This window comes from Heptranchias perlo, chromosome 18 (genome assembly GCF_035084215.1).
Source record: "Heptranchias perlo isolate sHepPer1 chromosome 18, sHepPer1.hap1, whole genome shotgun sequence".
NCBI lineage: Eukaryota > Metazoa > Chordata > Chondrichthyes > Hexanchiformes > Hexanchidae > Heptranchias > Heptranchias perlo.
Window position 1 is genome coordinate 4,384,575 of NC_090342.1, and position 23,639 is coordinate 4,408,213.

The 23,639-nt window shown below is 46.1% G+C and overlaps 1 protein-coding gene across 1 annotated transcript; it reads right to left on the minus strand.

Annotated features, from left to right (window-relative positions):
- Nucleotides 1-3,309: 3,309 nt before the first annotated feature.
- Nucleotides 3,310-23,639, minus strand: th2 (tyrosine hydroxylase 2). The gene is made up of 12 exons (XM_068000022.1): nucleotides 23,418-23,639; nucleotides 22,073-22,247; nucleotides 20,600-20,688; nucleotides 20,400-20,467; nucleotides 20,098-20,148; nucleotides 17,536-17,681; nucleotides 17,288-17,423; nucleotides 16,783-16,852; nucleotides 12,246-12,302; nucleotides 9,837-9,932; nucleotides 7,233-7,366; nucleotides 3,310-3,469 (listed from the first exon to the last, which is right to left on the minus strand). The coding sequence occupies exons 1-12, from the start codon at nucleotides 23,637-23,639 to the stop codon at nucleotides 3,310-3,312; spliced, it is 1,404 nt and encodes a 467-aa protein (XP_067856123.1).

Sequence of the window (23,639 nt, forward strand, 5' to 3'; positions counted from 1 at the left end):
GCGTGGGTTTGTGCACATGTGCGTGTGAGTGGGTTTGTGCACATGTGTGTGTGTGGGTTTGTGCACATGTGTGAGTGGGTTTGTGCACGTGTGTGCGTGGGTTTGTGCATGTGTGTGTGAGTGAGTTTGTGCACATGTGTGTGAGTGGGTTTGTGCATGTGCGTGCGTGGGTTTGTGCATGTGTGTGTGAGTGGGTTTGTGCATGTGTGTGCGTGGGTTTGTGCATGTGTGTGTGCGTGGGTTTGTGCACGTGTGTGTGCGTGGGTTTGTGCATGTGTGTGAGTGAGTTTGTGCATGTGTGTGTGCGTGGGTTTGTGCACATGTGCGTGTGAGTGGGTTTGTGCACATGTGCGTGTGAGTGGGTTTGTGCACTTTAACTACTCTCAGTTAATTCTATTCATTATTCACTGTACGAATTTCACTTCCAGTTCATTAGGTGTCAGCCGGGGCTCAGTGGGCAGCACTTTTGCCTTTGACTCCTAAAGTTGTGGGTTCCTAGTCCTACTCCAGGGATTTGAGCACAAAATCTAGGCTGTTTCCAGTGCAGTACTGAGTGGTACTTACAGGTAAGTTTTAAAAATATACAGACCTGAATGTGTTCCTCCCAACCCTGCATTAAAGGAACGCGAGCTGCTACTTCACCCCTCCCCCCAACCCCATCACCACTGCCACCTCCCCCACTAGTGTTACAGCGGTCCGATCTTTGATCACACTTCACCAGCGAGCTGCCAACGAGGTCCGAGGCCCAATATCGGGTGCACCTCGGGCCGCACCATTCAGGCACCGGGACTGAACCCTACGACCCCATGCGGTGCCCAAAAATGGGCATGCCCTGATATCTGATTTAAGTTGTTATTATTCTGGAAAGAGTGTGATATTTGAAACTTTGAAAAATTGTCTAATCTTTTACTGATAAGAAACATCACTAAAAACAGATTATCTGGTCATTTATCTCATTGCTGTTTGTGGGATCTTGCTGTGCTCAAATTGACTGCCGCCTTTCCTACATTACAACAGTGACCAGACTTCAAAAGTGCTTTGAGACGTCTTGAGGTAGTGAAAGGCTTGTGTGTGTGGGTTTGTGCATGTATGTGTGAGTGAGTTTGTGCACGTGTGTGTGAGTATATAAACGCAAGTTCTTATATTGCCTTATTTCACAGGAATTAAACTGATCAATATGCTTGGTATATAACAGACTCTATCTGTGAAACACCTAGGGACATTTTACTTTGTTAAAGGGTGCTACAAATCCAAGTTGTTGCTGTTGTTGTTGTTGTTGTTGTTGTTGTAGTAGTAGCTTCATTTATGTGGCACGTCAAAGATCTTAGGCCCTAAAGATTGCGTCAATATATTAGGGTACATTCAGCGCTGCCAGTGGGAAGCATGGGTTGGAGAATCGGCAGCACAGTCTTGTTGCCTTATCTCTGATCTGCACTCCTTCCGAGCTTGGCTCCCAACTGGGAGCACTGAATTTACCCTTTTTTTTTAAAGAATGAAGCTTTATAGCAACAATCTATCGTAAGGAAATGTGCAATGTATTTCAAATGTACTGTGGTTGAACAGCCTTTCACTTCATTTCAGTTGTCCACTTTCAGTTATCTGATCTGTACACCTCTCTGGGAAGTTCTCTCTGACACTGCGTGCTGTGTTAACACCAGGTTTTCTTACTGTAGTTGAGGTTTGGTGCGGTATCCAATAGTTAAAGAGTTCTCAAAGGTCAAATGATCACTGGAATAAAATCTCCTTTCTTGTTGTTTGTGCTTCAGCAAAGGATGAAACACGTCCATTTGTGTAAACAAGTGTTCATTTACACACGCATTGTCTCAATGCTAAAGTCGGTGTCAGTCAGATTAGTGATCTGACTCCCCCTCGCACTGGGAACTCGAAAGTTGAAACCTGCAGTAAGTTGGGGTCTTCCACCCGAACTGCAGACCCCCTAACATCGAATGTACAGCACAAAACAGGCCATTTGGCCCAACAGATCTGTGCTGATGTTTATGCTCCACACGAGCATCCTCCCTCCCTACTTCAGCTAACCCTATCTTTCATTCTTTTCTCCTTCCGAACTCCAGACTGATTTGTTCTCCATTCGCTGTGCACTGTGTAAGTACAAAAGATTATAATCCGGGAATTATATTTCCCAACTTATTATTTTATTTATTTAAAACTCTACGTTCTCCTCCAAGTCACGCACTGTCCCGACTTGGACATATATCTCCATCGTCACTGCGTCAATGTCCTGCAATTCCCTCCCTAACACCACTGTGGAAATACCTTCACCACAAGTACACCAGCAGCTCAAGGAGAAGGACCCTCCTCACCTTCTCAGGACAACGAGGGACGGGCAATGAGTGCCCGCCTTGCCAGTCGTGCCCACACGCCGAGAACGAATAAATAAAAACTGCAGGTTGTTATTGTAGTTGAAGTTTATTGTAACCACGATATCCAATAAAGATTTTTCACTGGTGAAATAATCATTGAAATAATTTGGAAATAGGAACAGAAAATGCTGGAAACACTCAGGAGGTCAGGCAACATCTGAGGAGAGTTAAGGTTTCAGGTCGATGGCCTTGCGTCAGAACTGGAAGATATTAGAGATTAATGGATTTTAAGACAGTCTTGCTTGTTTAAAAGCTGTTAAATCTTCCAGTTCTGAGGAAAGGTCATCGACATGAAACCTTAACTCTGTTTCTCTCTCCTCAGATGTTGCCTGACCTGCTGAGCGTTTCCAGCATTTTCTGTTTTTATTTCAGATTTCCAGCATCCGCAGTATTTTACTTATGTTTTATTGAAATAAATTTGTTCTCTTTATTGACAGCTAGCTTATTCACTGCGCTTTTTAATTCTCTATCACAGGTTAAGGGTGTATTGGCATGTGCACATACACACACATGTACACAAACACACGTGTATACATATACACATATACACACAAACACAAACACACACATATAAACACAAACATACACACAAATACACACATTTAAACACAAACACACACATATAAGCACAAATCACACACATACACAGAAACATATCACACACACACACACACACACACACAGAGTAATTTCAACATCTTTGTGTCGTATATTGCTAAACACACAACAGTTCAGACCAAATCTCAGCTTGTTTAAAGTTTACTTTAAGTTTTTATAAAAATCCTGATTGGGCTTGAATTTCTGTCCGAGTTTCTCCCAATCATCTGTCGTCTCTCCGGGGTTTCCGTGGATCTTTCTCCGAGGTCACGGTGGGGGATTGGGAGGAAGACTCCGGTGGAAGTTCAGGCCCCTTGAGGGGAACCTTCGTTTAAGAAAGTTTATCAAGGGCAAAAGAGAGATTTTTCAGCTCCTCCCATATCTGGGTGAGAACTTCCTTGACCTTGTGCGGTTTGTCCAATACCTCCACGCTGCAGGTCAATGGGTCGTAGTGGACTGAGAAAGCCTTCCTGATTTTAGACGCATAAATCCTGCTCAGGAACAAAAACGGAAAACTAGTGTTACTGCCCAAAATGAGGAACGATGGGGTAAGATCTTCCATTGTCTGCTCCATTGGCCTCGTTATAATGGTTACGTTGAACTTGTGCCTACCCCAGTCGATATTGCACTTGGAAATCCCAAGGCAACGTTCTGGGGGCCGGAGACTTGTTACAAAGCGATATGGTGTCAGCCTTGGCTCAGTGAGCACCACTCTCTCGCTTCTGCGACAGAAGGCTGTGGGTTCGAGCCCCACTCTGGAGGCCTGAGCACACAATTCAGGCCGACACTCCCAGTGCCAGTACCGAGGGAGTGCTGCACTGTCGGAGGTGCCGTCTCTCAGATGGGACGTTAAACTGAGGCCCCGTCTGCCCTCTCAGGTGGATGTAAAAGACCCCACGGCTCTACTTCGAAGAACAGGGGAGCTCTCCCCGTTGTCCTGGTCAATATTTATCCCTCAACCAACATCACTAAAACAGACTATCTGGTCGTTATTGCATTGCTGTCTGTGGGATCTTGCTGTGCACAAATTGGCTGCTGTGTGTGGCCTACATTACAACAGTGACTACACTTCAAAATTGGTTGTAAAGTGCATTGGGACGTCCTGAGGTTGTTAAAGGCGCTATATAAATGCAAGTCTGTCTTTTCTTTCTTTAGTGTGAGTCCGTCAGTATCTGGAAGGGGAAGAGACAGCTTCATGTTTGGGAGTGGACCAGTCATCAAAACGTCAGTCAAAACTCTGAGGAATAATCGAGATCTGAAACGTTACCTCTGCCCTTTTTCTCTTTTTGGATGCTGACGGATCCAATGTGTATCTTCAGCATTTTCTATTTTTTTCCTCAGTCTATACTTGTCCCTATAGGAACAGGAGGAGGCCATTCAGCCCCTCGAGCCTGTTCCGCCATTAAATCAGGTTATGGTTGATCTGTACCTTAACTCCATTTACCCGCCCTTGTTCCATATCCCTTGATAGCCTCACTTAATAAAAATCTATCTTAATCAGTCTTTAAATTTCAATTGATCCCCAGCGTCCACGGCCTTTTGGAGGAGAGAATTTCCAGATTTCCACTACTCTTTGTGTGAAAAAGTGCTTCCTGATTTCACTCTTAAATGGCCTGGCTCTAATTTTAAGATTATGCCCCCTGATTGAAAAGGGGGCTCGTTTCACTGGGCTACTGGAAGTGTTTGTTGCTGGGCTACTGAGAGTGTTGCTGGGATACTGAGAGTGTTGCTGGGATACTGAGAGTGTTGCCGGGATACTGAGAGTGTTGCCGGGATACTGGGAGTGTTGCCGGGATACTGGGAGTGTTGCCGGGATACTGAGAGTGTTGCCGGGATACTGGGAGTGTTGCCGGGATACTGGGAGTGTTGCCGGGATACTGAGAGTGTTGCCGGGAAACTGAGAGTGTTGCTGGGAAACTGAGAGTGTTGCCGGGATACTGAGAGTGTTGCCGGGATACTGGGAGTGTTGCCGGGATACTGGGAGTGTTGCCGGGATACTGAGAGTGTTGCTGGGATACTGGGAGTGTTGCCGGGAAACTGAGAGTGTTGCTGGGAAACTGAGAGTGTTGCTGGGATACTGGGAGTGTTGCCGGGATACTGGGAGTGTTGCCGGGAAACTGAGAGTGTTGCCGGGATACTGAGAGTGTTGCCGGGATACTGGGAGTGTTGCCGGGAAACTGAGAGTGTTGCTGGGATACTGGGAGTGTTGCCGGGAAACTGAGAGTGTTGCTGGGATACTGAGAGTGTTGCCGGGATACTGGGAGTGTTGCCGGGAAACTGAGAGTGTTGCTGGGATACTGAGAGTGTTGCTGGGATACTGGGAGTGTTGCCGGGATACTGGGAGTGTTGCTGGGAAACTGAGAGTGTTGCTGGGATACTGGGAGTGTTGCCGGGAAACTGAGAGTGTTGCTGGGATACTGAGAGTGTTGCCGGGAAACTGAGAGTGTTGCCGGGATACTGGGAGTGTTGCCGGGAAACTGAGAGTGTTGCCGGGATACTGGGAGTGTTGCCGGGAAACTGAGAGTGTTGCTGGGATACTGAGAGTGTTGCCGGGATACTGGGAGTGTTGCCGGGAAACTGAGAGTGTTGCTGGGATACTGAGAGTGTTGCTGGGATACTGGGAGTGTTGCCGGGAAACTGAGAGTGTTGCTGGGATACTGAGAGTGTTGCCGGGAAACTGAGAGTGTTGCCGGGATACTGGGAGTGTTGCCGGGAAACTGAGAGTGTTGCTGGGATACTGAGAGTGTTGCCGGGATACTGGGAGTGTTGCCGGGATACTGGGAGTGTTGCCGGGATACTGGGAGTGTTGCTGGGAAACTGAGAGTGTTGCTGGGATACTGGGAGTGTTGCCGGGATACTGGGAGTGTTGCCGGGATACTGAGAGTGTTGCCGGGATACTGGGAGTGTTGCCGGGATACTGGGAGTGTTGCTGGGATACTGGGAGTGTTGCTGGGATACTGAGAGTGTTGCTGGGATACTGAGAGTGTTGCTGGGATACTGAGAGTGTTGCCGGGAAACTGAGAGTGTTGCCGGGATACTGGGAGTGTTGCCGGGAAACTGAGAGTGTTGCCGGGATACTGGGAGTGTTGCCGGGAAACTGAGAGTGTTGCCGGGATACTGAGAGTGTTGCCGGGATACTGGGAGTGTTGCCGGGATACTGAGAGTGTTGCCGGGATACTGGGAGTGTTGCTGGGAAACTGAGAGTGTTGCTGGGATACTGGGAGTGTTGCCGGGAAACTGAGAGTGTTGCTGGGATACTGAGAGTGTTGCCGGGATACTGGGAGTGTTGCCGGGATACTGGGAGTGTTGCCGGGATACTGGGAGTGTTGCTGGGATACTGGGAGTGTTGCTGGGATACTGAGAGTGTTGCTGGGATACTGAGAGTGTTGCTGGGATACTGAGAGTGTTGCTGGGAAACTGAGAGTGTTGCTGGGATACTGGGAGTGTTGCCGGGAAACTGAGAGTGTTGCCGGGATACTGAGAGTGTTGCCGGGATACTGGGAGTGTTGCCGGGAAACTGAGAGTGTTGCTGGGATACTGAGAGTGTTGCCGGGATACTGGGAGTGTTGCCGGGAAACTGAGAGTGTTGCTGGGATACTGAGAGTGTTGCTGGGATACTGGGAGTGTTGCTGGGATACTGAGAGTGTTGCCGGGATACTGAGAGTGTTGCTGGGAAACTGAGAGTGTTGCCGGGATACTGGGAGTGTTGCTGGGATACTGAGAGTGTTGCCGGGATACTGAGAGTGTTGCTGGGAAACTGAGAGTGTTGCTGGGATACTGAGAGTGTTGCTGGGATACTGAGAGTGTTGCTGGGATACTGAGAGTGTTGCTGGGATACTGAGAGTGTTGCTGGGATACTGAGAGTGTTGCCGGGATACTGAGAGTGTTGCTGGGAAACTGAGAGTGTTGCCGGGATACTGAGAGTGTTGCCGGGATACTGAGAGTGTTGCTGGGAAACTGAGAGTGTTGCTGGGAAACTGAGAGTGTTGCCGGGATACTGAGAGTGTTGCCGGGATACTGGGAGTGTTGCTGGGCTACTGGGAGTGTTGCCGGGATACTGAGAGTGTTGCCGGGATACTGGGAGTGTTGCTGGGCCACCAAATGTACTAAGCACCCTGACTGATTTCAAAGAAAATTAATTTCTAGCCTTGCCTACATGTTAAAACATATTAATCCCTTATTCTTAATTATTAGTGGTTCAAATGTTCATGAGTAACACACACTCAAAGCGAAGAATTTGATCTGCGCTCTTACCAGAGTTTGGATTTTGCATCTTCGAAGCTCTCTGACACAAAGTAGACTGGTTGGAAGGTCTGATCTTGATAAGTCCGGAGTGCCGTGACCTCAGGATCAAAGGTTTCGTATTGGGGCTCACCCGATAAGGAATACTGTGCACGACAGAAAATACCTTTTAGGTCCAGTCTTTCATTATGTGGCTATTTAGGCAGGGGTCTATGTTACCAAGCATAGAGGCCTGAGGCCTACTCCTTGTCCAATGCAATTGGGCAGTGCCTAGCGTGCAATGGGCCTGTACACTACTAGTGTGCAAGGCTCGTTACAAGCCCGGAAAATATTTAAATGAAGGGGCCTTCTCATAATGCAGCTGGAGAGCCTGAGCAATGCTCCAGTTGCTAAGGGCCCAAGCAGTGAAGTGAAGCCTGAGTAAATAAAATTAAAGGTTTTATTTAGAGGGCAGCCCTCTCCTTGTACACAGCGCTCAAGTTTCTGCTGGCCTCCTACGGCCAATTCTTCAACTTTGTACCTCAACACATCATAAAAAGAAAATGGCAGCATTGAATGACAAGCAGTTAGGAAGGCAAATGGTTTGTTGGCTTTCATTGCAAGAGGATTTGAGTACAGGAGCAAGGATGTCTTACTGCAGTTATACAGGGCCTTGGTGAGACCACACCTGGAGTATTGTGTGCAGTTTTGGTCTCCTTCCCGAAGAAAAGATATACTTGCCATAGAGGGAGTGCAGCGAAGGTTCACCAGACTGATTCCTGGGATGGCAGGATTGTTGTATGAGGAGAGATTGGGTCGACTCGGCCTGTATTCACTCGAGTTTAGAAGAATGAGAGGGGATCTCATTGAAACGTATAAAATTCTGACAGGGCTAGACAGACTGGATGCAGGGAGGATGTTTCCCCTGGCTGGGGGGTCCAGAATGAGGAGTCACAGTCTCAGGATACGGGGTAGGACATTTAGGACTGAGATGAGGAGAAATTTCTTCACTCAGAGGGTGGTGAACCTGTGGAATTCTCTACCGCAGAAGGCTGTGGGGGCCAAGTCACTGAATATATTTAAGAAGGAGCTGGATAGATTTCTAGACACAAAAGGCATCAAGGGGTATGGGGAGAGAGCGGGAATATGGCATTGAGATAGAGGATCAGCCATGATCATATTGAATGGCGGAGCAGGCTCGAAGGGCCGAATAGCCTACTCCTGCTCCTATTTTCTATGTTTCTATGAACAGGGAGTCAGACTGGTGACGTCCGACATTATGGCCTTCGCTTCTCATATTGTTCCTAGCACATCACTGAAATATTCAAATGAGCTGACCAGGCATTATTGGCCCCTTTATTTGCGGAAAAGTTCAAATTGGTGTAAAGCCCTAAATAGGATTTTGAAGCCAAGATTGTAGGATACGTATAACAACAACTTGCATTTATATAGCGCCTTTAATGTAGTAAAACATCTCAAGGCGCTTCAGCGTAATCAGACAAAATTTGACACCGAGCCAAACAAGGGGATGTTCATATTAGGTACACAGGTTAGGACAGGTGACCAAAAACTTAGTCAAAGAGGTAGGTTTTAAGGAGCATCTTAAAGGAGGAGAGCGCGGCGGAGAGGTTTAGGGAGGGAATTCCAGAGCTTCGGACCTTGTGTAAAACCGTCGATAGTGAGTCGGCAGCCCATTTTACAGTTTTTATTTCCATTGAAATCGTTGCGCTGTAAATCGGCCTGCCGAGTCGCTATCACCTGTTTTGCACTATTGCACAAAGTCAATATCTACCCCACTGTGTTTTTTTTGTATGAAATCACTTTGCTACTTTAATGTGCTAACCGTGTGGTGATATTACAGGCTGTAATTTCTATGTTTATTTCCTTTTTAAGGCAAACTTTTTAATAAAAACTGATTTTACTTTCAAATTATTCAGCTAAAACACATAATTTAAAAAATGTATGTTTAACTCAACATTAACCTATTGATAAATTGAAAAAATGACTCTCAGCGAAATGCATTCCTGTAAAAACAGGACAAATCAGTGTAAAAAATCACTTAGAGCCAAAGAGCACAAACATTAGGTGAGCTGTAAAACCCGGCCAAGATTCTTTGAGCGTGTCAATGAATCTGTACAGTGAAGGGAAGATCTCTGATCCTAGGTTAACTGACCATTCATCTCACTGCTGGTTGCGGGATCTTGCTGCGCAGACAATAACTGCTGCGTGTTGCCTGCGTAACAACAGGGGCTGCATTGGATGTGAAGTGTTTTGGGTTGTTTCTGAGGAGATTAGATATTAAGACAAATTCTTTCACTTTTTATAGTGAAATCGCGGACACGTTTGTAAAGAACTTATAGAATCATAGAATCATAGAAGTTTACAACATGGAAACAGGCCCTTCGGCCCAACATGTCCATGTCGCCCAGTTTATACCACTAAGCTAGTCCCAATTGCCTGCACTTGGCCCATATCCCTCGATACCCATCTTACCCATGTAACTGTCCAAATGCTTTTTAAAAGACAAAATTGTACCCGCCTCTACTACTGCCTCATTGCAACACCAAACAGTGCGATCCTCCTCCCCGTATATTTAAGTCTGTTTGGTTATTGACCATTTAATTATTGATTTCTTACCATCAGCTCCCCATATGAAGAGAGCAGACCAGCTCCATAAGCTTTCAGAATTCCATTCTGTTTACAAAGCCCAAACTCTATTGTAAACCAGTAAAGCTATAGGAACAAAACAGCAAATTATACTCTGTTAGAAATTACACGGAATTATAGATGGAGCATGAAGTTAGATTTCAAAGGACAAGATGCAACCGTTTGTAAATTTCAGGCTCCAGGTTAGAAGCAGCCAGAATTGTCTTCAGAAAAGGTTGTTTGGCGAATCCTTTTCGTTTGGGAAGTGGGGAAAGTCCAAAAGAGCTGAATGTCATTGGCCTCGATTTTAACTGGGGGCGGGATTGGTACATGGGGGAGGGGCGGTGGGTGGTGCGGGGGAGGGCGAGTGACAAACTCGCTGCCGAAGCCTGGAGAGATTTTAACTCCCGGGTCTCACTTCCATATTCTGCATCGGACTCCCGCCCGAACCCGACTGGAATCACTGCCTGGCCGACGGGCGAGAGTGAAAATTTGGGTGGCACGAGGGGGGAGAACAGTCAGGTCAGTCTCTAGGAGAGAATCCCTATTGGGGGGGGGGGTCGAGAAGCCCAGGGCAGTGGAGGCCCAAGGTTTCCTTGTGGGACCTGGAGGAACATCTCCAGCCCCTCTCCAGGCCCTGGCTCCTGCTCCCCCCAGGTTTGACCTGTCTGGGAAGCCTCCACTTCTCCTCCGCTCAGGGCCTCGGGTTAAAATCGCAGATGGGGTCCCGATGACATCATCGGAGCTTATCTCCATATTTAAAGAGGCCCCGCCGGCTTGGGGCAGACGCTCTCGCCATCTGAAATTTAAAATTGCAGTCGGTCAGATCAGGGCGAGAAAGCAGTAGGTAAATCCCCCCCTGCTCTATTTTAACTGCCTGGTGTCCGCCAGGTGGGGGGAGTTATAATCGAGGCCACTGTTTTTATATCACGGTGAAATCACGTGCTTCAATCTGATATATTTGCATAAACAAAGAAACAGAAAGATTTGACAAAATGGTCTTGAAGACATGGCTTTTCCGTTAGGAGAATCAAATGACATCATAAACTGCAAGAGTGGAGCATGAGTGGTTCATGCAACAGCATCAACAGTAATAGTGAAAGCATCATCAGTAATAGTGAAAGCATCAACAGTAATAGTGAAAGCATCATCAGTAATAGTGAAAGCATCAACAGTAATAGTGAAAGCATCATCAGTAATAGTGAAAGCATCAACAGTAATAGTGAAAGCATCATCAGTAATAGTGAAAGCATCAACAATAATAGTGATAGCATCATCAGTAATAGTGAAAGCAACAACAGTAATAGAAATAACAACAGTGACAATAATAGTAACAATCACATCAGCAACAAAATAGAAGCAACAATAATGGTACCAGCAGCAACATTAACAGAAACAGCAACAACACCAGTAATAATAGCAACAACACCAGTAACGACAGTAACAACACCATCAACAACAGCAATGGCTGGAACACCAACAGTGACAGCAATAGCAACAATAACCAAAGCAGTAACAATAACAATAGCAATAACATTAACAGTAACATCAGATACAACAACAGTAACAGTGACAACAGCAGCATCAATAGCAAAACCAAAACCACCAACAGCCATAGTAACATAAACATGAAAATCAGCAACAGTAACATTAACAGAAGCAACAATAGCAATAGTAATACCAACACCAACAACAGGGGCAACAGCAGGAACAATAACAATAGTAACAACATTAGCAACACCAATAGTAACAACAGTAACAATAACAGCAATAGCAACAATGATAGTAACAGTAACAGTAATATCATCATTAACATCAACAAAAATACCAAAAGGAGCAACATCAGCAACAACCATCAAAGTAACAACAATAAAGTAATAACCGAAATACCAAAAACAGTAACATCAACAGTAACATTAACAGCAACAGTAACACAAACAGTAAAAGTAACAATGATAGTAATACCAGCTATAGTAACAGTAAGAATAGTACTATCAATAACAGTAAAAGCAATAACAATAGCAACATCAGCAGTAACAATAATAGTAGCATCAATAACAGTAACAATAACAGAAGTGATGCCAGCAACAGTAACATCAACAGCGGTACCAATAACAATAGTAATAGTAACAAGTGAAATAACAGTAACACCAACAGCAATAGTAACACCAACAACAGTGACACCAAAACCAACACCAACAATAACAGTAACAGTGAGAACAAACACAACACCAACAGCGCTTACTGTAATAACTGTAAAGCAAATCATGGTCTAAATAAAATCTAAATTTCCTAGCAGATTTAAACTGGGACTTGTTCATTCCTGGTTATTTAAATCAATTCCAGAGATATTTTGACACTGTATTAGTGCATTAACACATCTGTTCCTTAATTACTCACTGTTGATAGTTTTTCAATATCTTCATCTGATGCCCCTAATGAAGCAAGGCCAAGTTCCTAAATATATGTAAAAAGAAAGAATCTCATTAAGTGTTCTGGCTAGTCTAACATTCGGCTGCATTTTCATTACAGCTGTAGCATTGGTGAGAACCACTAGAGTTTTTTTTTTACTCGTTCATGGGATGTGGGCGTCGCTGGCGAGGCCGGCATTTATTGCCCATCCCTAATTGCCCTCGAGAAGGTGGTGGTGAGCCGCCTTCTTGAACCGCTGCAGTCCGTGTGGTGACGGTTCTCCCACAGTGCTGTTAGGAAGGGAGTTCCAGGATTTTGACCCAGCGACGATGAAGGAACGGCCAATATATTTCCAAGTCGGGATGGTGTGTGACTTGGAGGGGAACGTGCAGGTGGTGTTGTTCCCACCTGCCTGCTGCTCTTGTCCTTCTAGGTGGTAGAGGTCGCGAGTTTGGGAGGTGCTGTCGAAGAAGCCTTGGCGAGTTGCTGCAGTGCATCCTGTGGATGGTACACACTGCAGCCACTGTGTGCCGGTGGTGAAGGGAGTGAATGTTTAGGGTGGTGGATGGGGTACCAATCAAGCGAGCTGCTTTATCTTGGATGGTGTCGAGCTTCTTGAGTGTTGTTGGAGCTGCACTCATCCAAGCAAGTGGAGAGTATTCCATCACACTCCTGACTTGTGCCTTGTAGATAGTGGAAAGGCTTTGGGGAGTCAGGAGGTGAGTCACTCGCCGCAGAATACCCAGCCTCTGACCTGCTCTCGTAGCCACAGTATTTATATGGCTGGTCCAGTTAAATTTCTGGTCAATGGTGACCCCCAGGATGTTGATGGTGGGGGATTCAGTGATGGTAATGCCGTTGAATGTCCAGGGGAGGTGGTTAGACTCTCTCTTGTTGGAGATGGTCATTGCCTGGCACTTGTCTGACGCGAATGTTACTTGCCACTTATGAGCCCAAGACTGGATGTTGTCCAGGTCTTGCTGCATGCGGGCTCGGACTGCTTCATTATTTGAGGGGTTGCGAATGGAACTGAACACTGTGCAGTCATCAGCGAACATCCCCATTTCTGACCTTATGATGGAGGGAAGGTCATTGATGAAGCAGCTGTTGGGCCGAGGACACTGCCCTGAGGAACTCCTGCAGCAATGTCCTGGGGCTGAGATGATTGGCCTCCAACAACCACTACCATCTTCCTTTGTGCTAGGTATGACTCCAGCCACTGGAGAGTTTTCCCCCTGATTCCCATTAACTTCAATTTTACTCGGGCTCCTTGGTGCCACACTCGGTCAAATGCTGCCTTGATGTCAAGGGCAGTCACTCTCACCTCACCTCTGGAATTCAGCTCTTTTGTCCATGTTTGGACCAAGGCTGTAATGAGGTCTGGAGCCGAGTGGTCCTGGCGGAACCCAAACTGAGCATCGGTGAGCAGGTTATTGGTGAGTAAGTGCCACTTGATAGCACTGTCGACGACACCTTCCATCACTTTGCTGATGATTGAGAGTAGACTGATGGGGCGGTAATTGGCCGGATTGGATTTGTCCTGCTTTTTGTGGACAGGACATACCTGGGCAATTTTCCACATTGTCAGGTAGATGCCAGTGTTGTAGCTGTACTGGAACAGCTTGGCTAGAGGCGCAGCTAGTTCTGGAGCACAAGTCTTCAGCACTACAGCTGGGATGTTGTCGGGGCCCATAGCCTTTGCTATATCCAGTGCACTCAGCCGTTTCTTGATATCACATGGAGTGAATCAAATTGGCTGAAGACTGGCTTCCGTGATGGTGGGGATATCGGGAGGAGGCCGAGATGGATCATCCACTCGACACTTCTGGCTGAAGATAGTTGCAAATGCTTCAGCCTTGTCTTTTGCACTCACGTGCTGGACTCCGCCATCATTGAGGATGGGGATGTTTGCAGAGCCTCCTCCTCCCGTTAGTTGTTTAATTGTCCACCACCATTCACGACTGGATGTGGCAGGACTGCAGAGCTTTGATTTGATCCGTTGGTTGTGGAATCGCTTAGCTCTGTCTGTAGCATGTTGCTTCCGCTGTTTAGCATGCATGTAGTCCTGAGTTGTAGCTTCACCAGGTTGGCACCTCATTTTTAGGTACGCCCGGTGCTGCTCCTGGCATGCTCTTCTACACTCCTCATTGAACCAGGGTTGATCCCCTGGTTTGTTGGTAATGGTAGAGTGAGGAATATGCCGGGCCATGAGGTTACAGATTGTGCTGGAATACAATTCTGCTGCTGCTGATGGCCCACAGCACCTCACGGATGCCCAGTTTTGAGCTGCTAGATCTGTTCTGAATCTATCCCATTTATCACGGTGGTAGTGCCACACAACACGTTGGATGGTGTCCTCAGTGCGAAGACGGGACTTCATCTCCACGAGGACTGTGCGGTGGTCACTCCTACCAATACTGTCATGGACAGATGCATTTGCGACAGGTAGATTGGTGAGGACGAGGTCAAGTAAGCTTTTTCCTCGTGTTGGTTCGCTCACCACCTGCCGCAGGCCCAGTCTAGCAGCTATGTCCTTCAGGACTCGGCCAGCTCGGTCAGTAGTGATGCTACCGAGCCACTCTTGGTGATGGACATTGAAGTCCCCCACCCAGAGTACATTTTGTGCCCTTGCTACCCTCAATGCTTCCTCCAAGTGGTGCTGAACATGGAGGAGGACTGATTCATCAGCTGAGGGAGGACGGTAGGTGGTAATCAGCAGGAGGTTTCCTTGCCCATGTTTGACCTGATGCCATGAGATTTCATGGGGTCCAGAGTCAATGTTGAGGACTCCCAGGGCCACTCCCTCCTGACTGTATATCACTGTACCGCCACCTCTGGTGGGTCTGTCCTGCCGGTGGGACAGGACATACCCAGGGATGGTGATGGAAGAGAGAGGCACAGAGAGAGAGAGAGGCACAGAGAGAGAGAGCGAGAGGCACAGAGGGAGAGTAAGGGGATATAATTCCTCTCCCATTCCGCCTGATTTGTTGCAGATCTGGGATGAGCAGGTGAGGAAAATTGGGCAGAAAGTGCTTACCAACAGCTCCCTGCAACATACTGCCGCTTCCAGGATGTCCCACTAATGGTGGGTATCCCACTGACCTGCCCAACTATGAGTGGGTATGTTAGGGGGGGTACGGTAGTGTAGTGGTTATGTTACTGCTCTAGTAACCCAGAGGCCTGGACTAATAATGTGACTACTTCCTCTGGGAAGGTTGGGGAACCACTTTGCACTCACACTACAGCAACGATATAAATGCTGCTGAAAAGAGCTTTTCTGGTGGAAATTGAATTGTTAATTGTGCAGTTTTGATGCGAATAATCTGCAAATAATGTACAGTTAACACGTACAGAGTAACATTACACCAATGGAGGTAATATTTTGTATGTGAATATACTTAAAAAAACGACCGAACTTGCATTTATTTGGCACCTTTCACATCTCAACCAATCAAGCACTTCTGAAGTGCAGGCACTGTTGAAATGTAGACAAATGTGGCAGTTAATATATCCACAACAAGGCCCACAAACAACAATTAGATAAATGGCCAGACAATCTGTTGGTTGAGAGACAAATATTAGCCAGGACATTGGGTGAACTCCCCTGCACGTCTTCGAAATAGTGCCATGGGATCTTTTACATCCAGCTGAGAGGGCAGACGAGGCCTTTGGTTTAATGTCTCATCTGAAAGATGGCACCTCTGACAGTGCAGCACCTCTGACAGTGCAGCACCAGAGCGTCAGCCGAGATTTTGTGCTCAACTCTCTGCAGTGGGGCTTGAAACTCACAACCTTCAGGACTCAGAGGCAAGTGTGCTATCCCCGAGCCAGGGGAGATGCCTGAGTGAGCAGCCACCACCCATTCTTGGCCACCTGTAGGAAGATGAGTTCGCCCATATAGTCCACCAATGCCTTGATTTTAAAATTCTCATCCTCGTGTTCAAATCTCTGCATGGCCTCACCTATCTCTGTGACCTCCTCCAGCCCTACAACTCTCTGAGAACTCTGCATTCCTCCAATTTTGGCCGCTTGTGCATCACCCACATCCTTCGCCCCACCATTGGCGGCCGTGCCTTCTGCCCTAAGCTCTGGAATTCTCTCCCTAAATCTCTCTGCCTCGCCGCCTCTCTCTCTCTCTCTCCTCCTTTAAGATGCTCCTTAAAAGCTACCTCTTTGACCAAGCTTTTAGTCACCTGTCCTAATATCTTCTTTGGCTTAATGTCAATTTTTGTCTGATTACACTTCTGTGAAGCGCTGTGGAACATTTTACTACATTAAAGGTGCTGTATAAATTCAAGTTGTTGTTTATAGCATCAAAACCAATGGCTCCCCTGTCTGTTCTTTACCCAATCAGGAAAAAAGGTAGGTTAAGGAAACTGCTCCTCAAATTATTACATGTAAAAGTTACACAGTAAATGAAATGTCACTGAGAGGAATGTCGGGATTTGGAAATTATATAAAACAATAAGATAATTAAAATCTTAAATACAATAGAAAACACCGGTAAGAGATATTGAGCCTTTACCTGTGAGAACTGTGCAAATTGTTTGTCTGCTAACATAGGAATGTGTCCCAACAATTCATGACAGCAGTCACTTTAAAGAAGGAAAACAGTGCCATTAATAACTTTTATTTCTTTTATCAGAAGCTACTCGGGACTGACCACTCACTGCTGACACAAGGGTTACTTTAAAACTGGAGTCGGCTTACATTGTGACTATTAAATATAACACAAAGATCAGAATTTTAAAAGAATATAGCATCATAGAATCTTACAGCGCAGAAGGAGGTAATTCGGCCCATCGTGCCTGTGCTGGCTCTTTGAAAGAGCTATCCAATTAGTCCCACTCCCCCTGCTCTTTCTCCATAGCCCTGCAAATTCTCCCCCCACTTCAAGTATTTATCCAATTCCCTTTTGAAAGTTATTATTGAATCTGCTTCCACCGCCCTTTCAGGCAGCGCATTCCAGATCAGAACAACTTGCTGCATAAACACACACACACACACACACACACACTATTAATACTCACGGCTCAGGAGAGTGCATTGGGGATGAGGAGTGACGGATGTATTGTGTGCACTGAAAGACTCGAAATGCCAGACTGGCTAAGAAATCCCTGGCCGATAGCAGCCCTGCAATAGGACGCAGGCGAAAACCTGTCCTCTCTAGAAAATTAAAGAAAAAAAATACTGGATCGGGGTGTGCATCGGATTGAGTTTATTGATCCACAATCAGCGTCAAAACAGGCCCAAAACTCCAATGTGATGGAGTACTTGCCTTTCAAGAAACTGGAGATATCCTGAAGCTGAGGGATGTTGTCCGCTCCATACCCACAGTGTTTCTCCAGCATCTGGAAGGCATCCACGAACTGCTTGCAGGCATGGCTCGGGTACAAGGTGGTCAACTTAGTGTAGACTTCCTTCCTACGATAACAAGCGCACAGACACAGACAAAGACACACAGACACACATTATCAGTTTTAAAAATTCATTATTGGGATGCAGGTATTTACTGGCAAGGCCAGCAATTATTGCCCATCCCCCACTGTCCTTGAGTGGCTTGCTAGGCCACTTCAGAGGGTCAACCACATTGGTGTAGGACTGGAGTCACATATAGGCCCAGACCGGGTAAGGACGGCAGGTTTCCTTCCCTGAAGGACATTAGTGAACCGATTGGGATTTTACCACAATCCGACAGCTTCTTAGTCACTTTAACTGATACCAGCTTTTTAAAAAAAAACTGAATTGAAATCTCAAACTGCTATGGTGGGATTTGAACTCGTTCTACTGGATTATTAGCCCAGGTCACCTGGATTACTGGCCCAGTATTGTAACCACTGCAATACCATACCCCATTCATTGGTGGAGATATTTAGAAATCCACTCGTAATTCTCTTGGTAGAAACTCAAATTGAAAAAGAGAGAGAACTCTGTGCGATTAATATATTCGCCAAGTAAGAAAGACCATTAAAAAATAAAGCTGTAATGAAATTGTATTCCAATGGATAAATTCCTATATTCAAATCTAGGCCTTGATGCAGCCTGTCTAATCCAAGATTATATTGCAAGGAAATAAAAGCAAAAATCCTAGAAATATACAGCAGGTCTTTGATATCTGAACAGAGCAAAGGCAGGTTAAGATTGGGGTGTAAACCCTACATCAATTCTTACCTGCATCCTTAAATTGTCTTTTTTTCAGATATTGACAGATCTGCTGTGAATTTCCAGCATTTTTATGTTTATTTCAGAATTTCAGCATTTATGACTTTTAACGATACGAAAAGCAATACAAATTGAAAATTGATAGCATTATGTATGACCCCTATTAAAGAGCCCACCTGTGCAGGTTCGTAGAGCTAGAGTGCATGCAGACACCAGATTCATGCTTTAACATGAAACAAAACAAAATCAACAAACATACTTTATAATTTGCTCTCAGGATGTGGGTGATGGTTTAAGGCTGGCGTTTATCACCATCCCTAGTTACTCCTTAAACTGATGTATCTCTTTTTTCAATTTTTGCAAACTACGTGACAATAAGAACCAACCACATAGTGTGAGACTGTAGGTTAGTGCAAATCTGGAACTCTCTCCCCAAAAGGCTGCCAATTGTAATTTTGTAAGACTGAGATCATAAGAACATAAGAAATAGGAGCAGTTGTAGGCCATACGGCCCCTCGAGCCTGCTCCGCCATTCAATCAGATCATGGCTGATCTTCTACCTCAACTCCACCTTCCTGCCCAATCCCCATATCCCTTGATTCCCTTAGTGTCCAAAAATCTATTGATCTCAGTCTTGAATATACTCAATGACTGAGCATCAACAGCTCTCTGGGGTAGAGAATTCCAAAGATTCACAACCCTCTGAGTGAAGAGATTTTTCCTCATCTCAGTCCTAAATGGCCGACCCCTTATCTTGAGACTATGACCCCTATTCTAGACTCTCCAGCCAGGGGAAACAGCCTCTCAGCATTTAACCTGTCAAGCCCTCTAAGAATTTTATACGTTTCAATGAGGTCCCCTCTCATTCTTCTAAACTCCAGGGAACATAGGCCCAGTCTACTCAATCTCTCCTCATAGGACAACTCTCTCATCCCAGGAATCAATCTCGTGAACCTTCATTGCACCTAACCTGAGTTTGAACCTAAGGCAAGTGGATCCTTCCTCAGGTAAGGAGACCAAAACTGTACACAGTACTCCAGGTGAGGTCTCACCAGAGCCCTATATAATTTCAGTAAGACCTCCTTACTCTTATACTCCAACCCACTTGCAATAAAGGCTAACATACCATTTGCCTTGCTAATTGCTTGCTGTACCTGCATGTTAACTTTCTGTGACTCGGGTACAAGAGCACCCAAATCCCTCTGAACACCAACATTTCTTAGTCTCTCACCTTTTAAAAAATATTCTGCTTTTCTTTCGATAGACTTTTGGTGGGTTAAGGGTATCAAGAGAAATGGAGCAAAGGCGGCTAAATGGAATTGAAGTACAGATCAGCCATTGAATGGCGGAGCAGGCTCCAGAGGCTGAATGGTTTTCTCCTGTTCCACAAGTAGGCCCAGACCAGGAAGCATTGGCAGGTTCCATGCCCCGAAGGACCTTAGTGAACCAGTTGGGTTTTTATGACAATCCAGCAGTTTACATGGTAATTTTTTTTCTGGAGCTAGCCCAACAAATGACCAGATTTATTGACTTGCTCTGGTTGGATTTGAACTCAGGACCATCTGGGGTTGGCCAGCCTGGTACCACAACCATTCTGGCCCCGTGTCCAGTCATATACTCGTGTTGTGAATGCCCATCTAAAATGCCAACACTCAACAAATTACAAGAGAGATCTTACCAGGTCGCTATTTCCTCTGTCGTGTATTCCACCCTCGGCAATGGCTCTCCCCTATCGAAAGAGACACGTCAAATTTCACCTCTCAACCTCCCAGCTTTCAATCCGCACTTAAAGATTCGTTTAGTATTAATTTTACTCTAACGCGTTAACGCTTCAAGAATAAAAGCTCATTGGAGACTCAATGCTTCGTCGAATGGAAAATGTTGTAATATCGATGTTTTTTTTCAATAAAAATGGTGATAAATGAGCATGTTTCTGTTTGGAATTAACATAAGATCAATGTTGGAGCGAGACGCACTTACTGCTTGTAATTAAGTCCTAGACTTGCGATTTGAGATCTGCGTTCTCTGTACTCCGGATCACGGTGCCCCTTAATGAGTGGGGAAAAAAACATGAATTACTGCCATTGCCCATTGATTGGGCTGCGTCTTAATACGCCAGATCCAATAACAATTTCCTGTACGCACAGACCCAATGGGACGCTGCGGATTAACAAACTTACTGGATGATCCTGGTCCAGATCAGGTTCGAATTTGGTAATCAGACGGTGGCACCTGTCAAGATCGCGGATTTTTCGGGGAAACCATGGAACTGGAAAATAAAATGTATCGCCTTTAAAACGTTCAAAGAGATTTAGGGCTGGACTTATACCGCAAGCGGGATTTTTTTTTTTTTGCAATCGAGTGCTCCCAGCACAGAGTCTCCCGCGTCTGGAGCGCGTTTCCGGACTGTTCTGGGTGTAACTGTATCTGATCACTTCCCACCCATTCCCGGGATAAAACATGAAGAGGGTGTCGCACTATCCCTGACATTCACTCCAGGCAGATTGATGTGGCTCGCTGCTGGGAGCAATTCATTGTAAAATTTACCCACACTATTGTCATGTAAATCCATGATCAGAGCCCTGACCCACTCCAGATTTACACTACAGTTTCGTAGCGTCGGTGTGAAGTGAAGTTGCTACAGACTGGCTCTATATATCCCTCCTTAGCCTGTGGGCAGACGGGATCTCACAGCTGCACAGAGAATCATATAGAAATCACAACACAACAGGCAGTTGGGTCCAACCTGTCGTGTTGGCGCTTACCCTTCACACCAGCACTTGTCCTAATCCCCTGTGGTCACCCTGTCCCTTTATTCCCTTTCCTAGGGACTACATCTTGACGCGGTGGGAAGGCTTGTTTGCTCCTGTGACCCTGAGAGCTATACTGCTGGGAGTATAACTCCTAATTGGGTCACCCAAACCCAACAGGTCGAAAGGTAGGAGCCAGACTAAAAATCAGTCCATCGGCCCTCCTGGTGGAGGGGGTGGGGTGGGGGTTGTGAGTCAGGCTAATGGCAATCCAGAGACAAGAGTGTCTGTTACAGGCTTGCAAATATAAAAGTCAACTATGGAGAGCCAGGATCTACTGGGTGTAAAGGGAAATGATACTCGGATCGGAGTCAAGTATCTTTCTCTGGACAGACAGCAGTGGGAGAAATGGGTTACCTCGCGTGTCACTTGGCACAAGACACTCTAACTAACTAACCAACTAACTAATTAACTAATATCCCTTTATTATATTTTCCTTCAACCTCCTAGCTGCTGCAGTTGGGATTTCGGCCAGACCCTGTTTACAAGGCCTGGGTGAAATCCCAACTCCCGGCAGGGACCGCAACAGGTGGGTTTAAGAAGTGTCCGGGAGCTCCAAGGGACCCCTGGCCGATTCTTGTGTTTGTTTGACACCAAATTGGATTTGCGCTCCATAAGGTGGCAAACCCAAGGGTGTGAGATATCTCCCCAGGGAGCCTCACTCTGCTTCTGTTGTGAGTCGGGTTGGGCTGTGACTCCAGATTTAGGGGGTCACCGCTTCACCCCAAAGATAAAGCTGTGGTATAAATTCAGCCTTATCAGAACAAAAAAGGCGTAATCCAAAATTCAAACGGGGTTGCAGTGTGAGTTTCCTGAGCAGTGACCTGTGAAAGAGATTCCCACCTTTCTCCTCCTTGGTGGCGCTGACATCTTCAGCCACTTTCCTTAAAGAGTTTATCAGAGTATTGACTCCGGAACTGTGAACCTCGCATCTGATGAAGAAATCCAGATCGTCCGCCCCATTCTTGGCCTTTCTGACCGGTCTGGTTTCCATGTGGTGGATTCGAGCTTCAAACGCCTGCAAAAACCAAGTGGTCAAGTTTATCAGTAATTGCGCTCATTGGGCCATGGTGTAATTCTAGAGTCACCAACTCTGGTTGGACATATTCCTGGAGGTTTCATCACATGACCTCCCACCTCCAACAGCCTCACCCAGTCAAACACCTCCCCCCATCTACAATATTTTTATAACTAATAAACCAAAGTGTCGAAAGCAAATCAAAATAACACCATTTTTTAAAATGCCCCAATGATTTTTGTCCTGTGTTATTTACACCTGGTTAAAGAGATTTATCTTTAATTCCAGGATAATCCTGGAGGCTTGCTGACCCGGTGTAAAGCTGGCGATGTGGCCTATTATACACCAGGCTGGATTTTCCGGGAAAATCTTGAGGGGTGTATAATCGGCGGTCAACGCCCACTCTACACCAGCATCCAACTTTAAAATTACCCCCACTGTGTGTTGTGATGGGATGGCTGTACGTTCTGAGACCCCTGATTGTTTTACACCTTACATTGCGGCACCCTCATATCTGTATGAAGAATTCAGAAGCATCCCCGGATTTAATTCAGATTCACTCAATGACTGGCATCGAGTACAAACTGAGGGGAAAACTAAGGCTGTAAATGCACCGCAAGTTCTCCAGCACCTGGGGGGGAGAGATTATAAAACAGGTTAATGCTTCAGGGGTGGAAACTTTCATCAATACCAACTGAACTACATTCAAATATTGTGGTTCCATTTACACCGCGCACAATGAGCTGAGAGCGAATCCATCTCTAATTCACCGAGGGTCTGGAGACAGTGTTTCACTCTGTGATCGGGTATTTGCTGATGGGGGTTGAAGTCCAGGGTTTACTGAGGAATCAGATGTTGATTTTCCTCCTCTCCAAGTCTGGAGTAGCAGGGAGCGCCCATCCGAACACGCTTCTTCCCTGGTGGACCTGCCGTGCTGTTCCTGCACTTTTCTGCTTTTATTTCAGATTTCTTTGCAGTTTTTAATTAAATTGCAGTAAGATAAAGCCTCAAGGTTTCCAGAGACGAGGTGGTTACGGAGGATCTTACAAGAGATCCTGCTGCTCACTATGGGCGCTCACCTTGGAGATCTGTCATTGATTAACTTGTAGGTAAAATGACTCGAATTCCCACTAAAACGATCACTAAAACCAGCTAAGAAATAAAACCTACCTCGAAAATCTTGACAGCGCGGGAGAGACCAGAGTTCTTGGCGTTTCGAAGAGTAAAGACCAGGGTGACCATGGTTTTGTCGCCCTCTTGGTCCAAAGTGAAGCCAACCGAATGGTCGGCGAGCTCGGGGGCCGAGCTCCCCGGGTCTCTGCCCTTCCGGGCATCTTCGATCAGGCTCCTCCTCCTCTCCGGGAGACATTGGGGACCAACTTCTGTCTTCAT